The sequence below is a fragment of the Camellia sinensis genome, chromosome 8 (genome assembly GCF_055761805.1).
Source record: "Camellia sinensis isolate YWXY chromosome 8, ASM5576180v1, whole genome shotgun sequence".
NCBI lineage: Eukaryota > Viridiplantae > Streptophyta > Magnoliopsida > Ericales > Theaceae > Camellia > Camellia sinensis.
Genome location: NC_138968.1, coordinates 110,600,969 through 110,609,217, shown reverse-complemented (window position 1 = coordinate 110,609,217; position 8,249 = coordinate 110,600,969). Strand labels below are relative to the sequence as shown.

At 36.3% G+C, this 8,249-nt stretch overlaps 1 protein-coding gene across 1 annotated transcript; it reads right to left on the bottom strand.

The window, feature by feature from the left end:
* Positions 1 to 1,773: 1,773 nt before the first annotated feature.
* LOC114291065 (uncharacterized) lies at positions 1,774 to 8,016 on the bottom strand. The gene is made up of 2 exons (XM_028235093.2): positions 5,364 to 8,016; positions 1,774 to 3,719 (listed from the first exon to the last, which is right to left on the bottom strand). The coding sequence occupies exons 1-2, from the start codon at positions 7,984 to 7,986 to the stop codon at positions 3,364 to 3,366; spliced, it is 2,979 nt and encodes a 992-aa protein (XP_028090894.2). The 5' UTR covers positions 7,987 to 8,016; the 3' UTR covers positions 1,774 to 3,363.
* Positions 8,017 to 8,249: the final 233 nt, after the last annotated feature.

The following is an 8,249-nucleotide window of genomic DNA, read 5'->3' as shown; positions in this document are numbered from 1 at the left end:
AGATTTTACACTCCATTTTGAGTAATAGGTTAGCGGAGAGCCATCTATGGGCGATCTGTAACCGTTAAGCAGCTTATCTTTATTTTACTTCTCATAAGATTGCGAAGTTAAGACCTAGGGTTCTATAGCGCATTATTGTATGCTGTCTTGTAAACACAAAGGGTCGCGTGGCGCATTATTGTATGCGGTCATGCAAACCCTCCGGGTCATGTGCATATAGATAAGCAGCTTTGTGGTAGTGTAACTAAGTCACATGAAGTTTTATTAGTAAAGGTGACGTGAATAGAGTTTTTGGAACTCTATAAGATGGAGAATTCCAAGCATAGCGCTCTATGTAGCCTAGTTGAGAATGAAAAGAAATTTCCAATATCCTAGGGACAGTGGGAGCGATGTGCTTACTAATGGATTACTCCATTAGAGAAAAATACTCTACATTCTTAGTTGCGTGGTAGCGAATGTGAAAATTTTTCACGTCATCACTGGGTGATTGAGAGGGAAACATTCATGATTGCTCCGCAAGATGATAAAGAGCCTAGGATAATGCCAAAGGCTCTAGTCCCCTGTTTTTAGAAAGTGGATCAATGTTGCACAGTTTAAGACAAAGTCTTTGTGGATTAACCATTTTTTAATTTGGTTGACTTTCCATTATGACGCAAAACTGTTATAAAGTTATGCGTAATTTGGATAGTCATTGTTGAGGCATAAGGCTCGCTAGATACCGAATGGTCGCACCATTGAGGAAAGTGTAGACCATGAGAAGACTTCCTCCTGGGGAGTGAGGTTATTTTGACTTAGGCTATGATTGACATAAGTTCGGAACATTGATTTGTGGACATTGTGACCCGATTTTTCATTAGAGAATTAGATAAGTAGATCCGTAAGGATTTACCTTCTGCTTTTATGGTGAAAAGTTAGGAGCGCAAAAAGGTTGCTAGTTCCAATAAATCTTTTACAACCTAAAGCAGTTATCCAAACAGTGGTTCTTAGATTTCGTCAAGCCATGATGGGCCAACGATGATCGATGAAGACCACTGAGGCATGATCAATGGTCCAAAAGAAGTTTTTTCCTTACTTGGTCATTATGAGCCAGGAATTTAAAAGGTTGTCGCCACCTAGGGTGGGCAGTCCTCCATTTTAGATATGATGGACATGGGTGATGTAATTCATATGCGCAGATGTACGATCCTTAGGGATTGTTTTAGGAAAATTCTCGGTTTGTCTTCGATGACTTACATAAGGAATATCCTAGAACGATTCTAGATGCAAAATTGCAAACCCATTGACTTACCTATCGGTAAAAGCCAGAGCCTTAGCTATTGAGTGAATCCTCAGATTGTCTTTAGGAGAAACAGATGACCTATATTCCTTGATCTTTTCTTTGTTGTGAGAGCCTAAAGTACGCTATGTGGGCGTATTCGGCATGATAAGTGTTATCTTTGATAAATGGTTAACTAAGTTGTTTAGACATTGACCTTACTCATTAGACTGTGGATAAAATGCTTTACTAAAAGCATATTAATTTGCTCCTTGTAAGATTCAATGCGCTAGTTGGGCACATCTGCGCTAGTTGGGCGCATTAAGAATGAACGCAAATTGGTCACCAAAAATATCTTTAGAGAGGTTATTGCGCAAGGGGTAATAATTTAAATCATTTCATGTGAGGCGCACATGGTAGATTCCGTTGCATATACTTATCGCAAGAGGTGCTGAGATGGCTTATGTTTGGAATCTATAATTGCGCAAGCTGTGGTCATTTTTTAAATCGATCACTTATTTTGAGATGATGGGATGTTGACACTATTATGGTTTGTGTCATAATGATTAGCAGATGATGATGTCAACAGGCAAGATTGGCTCACTCACACGAGCAATCGCCCTTGGCGCTTAGGAGCGAGCAAGGTTGAGACTAGTGGTTTATTTTTATTTGGAGCCAAGAGAGGCTTAAATAATCCACTATGCATGTCGCCTTGGTTACAACCAAGATGAGGTCGTGTTAAGGACCAAACATGGATGTTAGTACCCACTTTCCATGTTGTGCCTGTTATGATTAGCCAGATGCGAGATCTCATTTGGCGCCTAGAAGGCAAGCAAATAGAGAATTCGGGTTAGGCGCTAGAAAGCGACTAGACTAATATCTGTACGGTGTATTGAGTATGACATCACTCTTTATGGAAGAGTTACTCCACCGTAGCATGTATTCATACTATATATGTTTGGCGACCGAGTAGTGAGGTGAGAGAATGGATCCCTGCTTCCTCACCGTGTGAGTCTTACGTGTCATTATTGATATGACTTTCATTTATGTACCCTTTTGTGACTTTTGACTATGTCATAAGGTAAGGGGTTGATGTTCTGCTACTTTGGTATGTTGCCTGCGGTCATGCATGATTCGGCCTTAAGGGACATCACTGGGAAAGCGGTCAATCCTAAACTAAATGGCATGAGTGCAAAGGGAAGATCATCTAGTATTACACCACTGTTGTATATTCACTATCGGCAACTCACATCGCTCTGTATGAGAGGCGAATTGAGTGTGAATATATTGCAAGAATTGAGAGGGTCAAACATGCTCTTTTTGAGGGATTAGAGATGTTTTTTGGACCGGTGTAATTAGATGGGTCTGGGGTATATGAGACACTATTTCTGTTCTTTTTTGGGTTGATGTCTCTATGCTGGCTCATTTTGAGTTTCTAGTATAGAGCTCTCACATGCAGGTGTTCTCAGCAGTCGCACGGTGCAGTGGCTAGTATGAGATTGTTTATTTTTGGGAGATTGAGATAGAGATGTGGCAGTGTCATGCCAACTCATGTGCGAGTGGGAGATGTTAGTAATGGGCGCCCATGTGGCATGACCATTTGAATTTGAATTTGAATCTTATCCAAATAGGTTTTGAAATTGAATTCAAACCTATGTAGGATAACCACTCAGGATACAGATATTATCTCCATTACTGATATGGATAGATAATAATAACATATTATATATCTGGTATATGGGTTATGGGTGATTAAGAGAGAAACAACGTATGATCTGAGTTTTACCCATATACTGACTCTCTCTCAAAAACAACGATCAAGTCATTTGCACTGTGATTTGTGTGGGTGATATTCAATCTGTAATATCACTTCACTGCTGGGTTGGTTTATCAGACTCTGGAAGCACGTGATTTATCCACGAGGTTCTATCATCTAAAGGTATGATCTAAACATTTTATCCACTGCATGTTTTATACTTTGATTTACAATCACCTCACTGGAAAAAAAAAACTAACAGTATCAACAAGAGAAATATTTTGATAAATGTTTGAAAGGGCAATAATTGAAACAAAGGATTAATTGAACCATGTTCTGTGCAATGTGCATGTCAAATACTTTGGATTTGAAGGAATTGCTTTTTGATTTTGTTCAGTTCGCCAAGGACCTTCTTAATGTCACTCCTCTCCATAGGTAACTCACTGGTGCACTCCAAACCCAACTCTAAAATAGCAAGAAGAATGCTTTGTGAGGCAACCATGTCATTGCCATTTTGCATCCTCAATAAACCACCATCCACTATTTCCATAATTTTGTTGGGAAGTGATGTGCTCACCCATTGCCTTAAATTGATCTCCGCAGAGAACATTTGATCTATGGGTTTCTTTCTTGTGAATGTTTCCAAAAGCATCATACCATAGCTATATATATCACCACTTGTTGAGACTCGTCCTTCAGAACCATACTCTGTATAAAACATGAGAAATGTTATATATTATTGATTTTTACTATCATTTTATATCGCCATCTACATGGATACTTATAATTGACTTCTTTGTTTGAAAATAATTATGAAGAAATTAATGGAAGCAACTAATATATTGCCAAATACTCTGGTCATATAAAAAAAAAAGAGTGACTCTCCTCCATACTTTTATCCTCCAAACTTCTCTATACTTTATTTTTTTGGTTCTATTCTAGACTCACATTGATAATCTAAACCGTTCATCTTATAATCTCAACAATTTAGATGAGTTATACAAAAAATTAGTTTCATCAAATATCACTAGATATATGAATAAATTGCATCTTGTTTTTTTTAAATGGATAGTAATTGTGAGTTTGAACTTAAACTTTTCATTCTATAAAACAAAAAAGTGATTTGTTTATGTATTCATCAATATCCGATAAAACTGATTTTTTATATAGATGGTCTTCATTGTAAGATTTACAAAATGAATAGTTTAGATTATTATTGTGAGCCTAGAATGAAACCCAAAAAATGAAGTATGAAAAAATATGGAGGATATGAGTATGGAGGGAGTGATACCCATAAAAAATAAAAAATAAAAATAAATGATATATTGCCTTTGAAGGAGGTAGCTTAATTAGGCAAAATATTTTATTTCAAAATTGGTTAAAATGATTGATAAAATACACACCTCTGATCCATAAAATTTATAGTTTGTGTCACTTTAATAAACACTTCAATTTCAGTTAGAAATTTCACTTTTTGAATTAATTTTGTTAAATAAAAAATTCTGACAGAGAGGTATTTGTAATTTTTCAAATCACAAAGGGCAATTCGTATTTTAAGTAAACTTCAGAAATATATTTATAATTTACCCATTTAATTTTGAGTCGAACTTCTCCAATTTCACACCCCTGTCTAAACTTTACCCAAATAGTAATAGTACGTGTGTCATATAACTTAAGTCTCTAAAATTTTAAATTTTAAATTTAGCAATTTTATACATAACATTGTAAGGCTATACTTTGTCTCCTTAATTAGACTTTAGGGAATTAGACTTTAGGGACCAAAGCAACAAAATTGAAGACTTTGGAAAATAAAGTAACACCCGCACTCTTCTAGCATTGTAATTGTAGTTATTATTATTATTATTTTAATGATTTAAACAATTCCTTTGAAATTAAACCAATTTTTTTCGAATTCAAAACTTTAGAAATAAAATTGACAAAATTAAAACTCGAACAACAAAAATCACATAACATAGCATATATTTAGGAACCTAGTGTATTTTATTCTAAAATGATTCATTGCCTCATATTTTCTTTTTAACAATCCTTTAACCTAGTAATCTAATTAATCTAGTAATTAGTGCCAATATTAGGCATGTGGTTCAACTTTAAAGTTGCATTGAAAAGCCTGAGCCTATCTCAACTTGCCATTATGTTCTTGATTAAAGCAATATATATTGACAATTAACAAAAGCCATCTATGATATTTCTTATTCGACAAACTTAAAACATAAAATTTATATTCAAGACATGCATGCCAAATAAATTAATAATAAATACATAGAAAATTGATTTGTAACAAGTCTGTCAAATGAGAAATATAAAGTAAATAAAGGTAATTAAAACATTTACCTGGAGCAATATAGCCGATGGTACCTAAAGTCCTAGTTTGTATTGCAGTCTTGTTTTCAGCTAAAATTTTTGCAATGCCGAAGTCAGCAACATGTGCAACCATGTCTTCATCTAGAAGGACATTGCTCGGCTTCACATCACAATGAACCACAGGCTCTAATTGACCATAGTGGAGATATTCCAGAGCTAACGCTACATCAATCATGATGTCAATCCTTTGACGGAGATTAAGGCAGGAGTTATGAGAATATAACCACATTTCAAGGCTTCCATTGGACATATATTGCAAAACCAATGCTCTTAACTCAGGGTTAGAGCATGTTGTTATAACTCGAACGAGATTTCTATGTCGAGTTGTTCGCAACACTTTACATTCTACATCAAAACTTTTGAAAGCTCCTTCAAGTTGCAAATTTAAAACCTTAACAGCGACAATTGTCCCATCTGAAAGTACACCTTTGTATACCGAGCCATAGCTTCCTACTCCAAGCAAGTTGGCTTCGCAGAAGTCATCTGTGGCTCGTATAAGCTCAAGATATGAAATCATTCTGTGATCCATTGTTGCATATAAATCTATCAGATTTTGACTTTGGGCATTGTTTCCATGATTTCTTTTCACAATATACACACCAATAGAAAAGATTAGCATCAATGCAATGGCAGGAAGAATGTATCGAAGATTAATTTTAATCATCGACTTCTTGGAACTATTGCTTGCACATGGTGGCACTTTCAAAATAGGATTCCCACAAAGTGCTTCATTCTCCATGAAAGACCGTGATGTGAGGTTCATGAACGGCCCTTCATTTGGAATCTCCCCAGCCAACTTATTACAAGAGAAATTCATGTATTGAATATGTGAAAGTGCTTCAAGAGACTTAGGTATCTGTCCAGATAGATTGTTGTGTGAAAGATCCAAGTAATCCAATGTTATCAAATTGCCCATTGTGTTGGGAATGGGTCCCGAGAATGAATTCCTAGACAGGTTCAAAGAAGTTAGGCTTTGAAATGACCCAATAACTCTCGGAATGCTTCCTGAGATTTGATTCCAAGATAAATCCACGATTTCCAACACTTTTGATGGTCTTATGTTTGGATCTAGGCTTCCACCTAATGAATTGAACGAAAGATTCAAGTCCCTTAAAGTTTCAAGGTTCCATAAACTCAACGGTATGAAGGTCAATTTATTATGAGAAAGCTTCATCACCTGCAAACCTCTAAGATTTTCAATGCAACTTGGGATCGATCCAGATAACTTATTTTCCTCTGCACGAAGTTCACCTAAGTTGCTCAAAAGGCAAATCTCATTTGGAATTGATCCATGAAAGTTGTTACCTCCAAGATACAACCTTTGCAAGTTTTTAATTTCTCCAAGAGTTGAGGGGATGTTTCCATTCAGATTATTGTTAGCCAATGCAATTACATTCAAATTCCTCAAAGAACCAATCTCTTTAGGAATTGTACCAGTTAGTTGGTTTTCAGATACCTCAAGTTCTTGCAAAGAGTATGAAAGATTTCCAATAGAATTGGGTAGGGTGCCGCTCAATTTATTTTGTCGCACCCACAACTCCACCAAGGAAGTACAATTTGTCAAATCTGTGAGAAAACTAAGTTCAATACTTCCTGGTTCGTTTGTCAGTTGATTTTGAAATAAAGACAAACGTTCTAGGTGTTTTAGATTGCCTAAATGTTTTGGTACTGGTCCAGTAAACAAGTTGGCAGCTAGCGTTAGCTTAGTGAGCTTAGAAGAATTGGAGAGAGATGAAGGGATGTTTCCAGTTAGTTGAGTGTGATCCAAAAAAAGGAATTCAAGATTAGGAAGGAAAAGGCCATTATTTGTTGGAAGGTTCCCAGAAAAGGCATTAAAATTCAAGTTAATTTTAACCATTGAAGACTTGTTAAAAATTGCAGGAGGTATTGGACCTGTGAGATAATTTAATAGAAGGTAAATTAACTTCAAATTTGGAAGTTGTGCCAATTCAGTTGGAATGTTTCCATAAATGTGGTTCATTTCTAGCCCAAACCCTTCTAAGCTTGAAATGTTGCCAAAGGAAGGTGGAATAGTACCTGTAAGTTCATTTAGTCCGAGAGAAAGGGCACGTAGAGAGGGTAAGGTGCTCAACTCTTTCGGAACTCTACCACTAAATTTATTACCCGTAAGAGATATCACTTCAAGCCTTTGACAGTGGTGTAAACCCAGTGGGATGTTTCCTTCTAACATATTAAAAAATAAACGAAGGGTTTTTAGGCGACGCAAATGGCCTATTTCATCTGCCAGATGACCATAGAAGCTATTGTTGCTAATATCGAGTACTTGGAGGAAAGAAAGATTACCAACATGAGGAGATATGGTGCCTTCGAGACCCATGTTGCGAAGCTTCAAGCTTGTGACTCTTTGCCTACGTCGGCTGCATAAGACCCCCGCCCAGCCACAAAAATTGGTTTCTTTCGTCCAGTTACTCAACACATTGTTGGGATCATTTTTGATGGATGATTTGAAGCTGAGGAGAGCTAATTGGTCTGTGAAGTTCGAGGAACAAATGGCCAAATCAACCATGCATAAGTGCACTAATAGTGCCAGAGCACCCATAAGAGAAGCATTGTACAGCCTCCTCACGGACATGATTGAGAGAGAGAGAGAGAATGCTTAAGCTTAAGCTTGTGAAAATGTACGCTCACAGTCATACCCATACATTATATATACAGTTTGGAAAATGCTAGTCTATTCGTCAATAACTAACTATAGTTAGATTCCATTGAGTTTATAATTAGTTAGAACTAGAGTCAGGTTAGATGGTTATGGTAGTGTATATATATATCTGAGGAATGTATCATTGTAAAGAGTTGAAGAATTCTTTTATTAAAATTCATCAAAAACTATTGCTC

Excerpts from the sequence above, each read along its gene's own strand:
- LOC114291065 (XM_028235093.2), bottom strand. The coding sequence starts at position 7,986 with ATGTCCGTGAGGAGGCTGTACAATGCTTCTCTTATGGGTGCTCTGGCA. Across the intron at positions 3,720-5,363 it reads CATCGGCTATATTGCTCCAG|AGTATGGTTCTGAAGGACGA; the intron begins GTAAATGTTTTA and ends TGTTTTATACAG.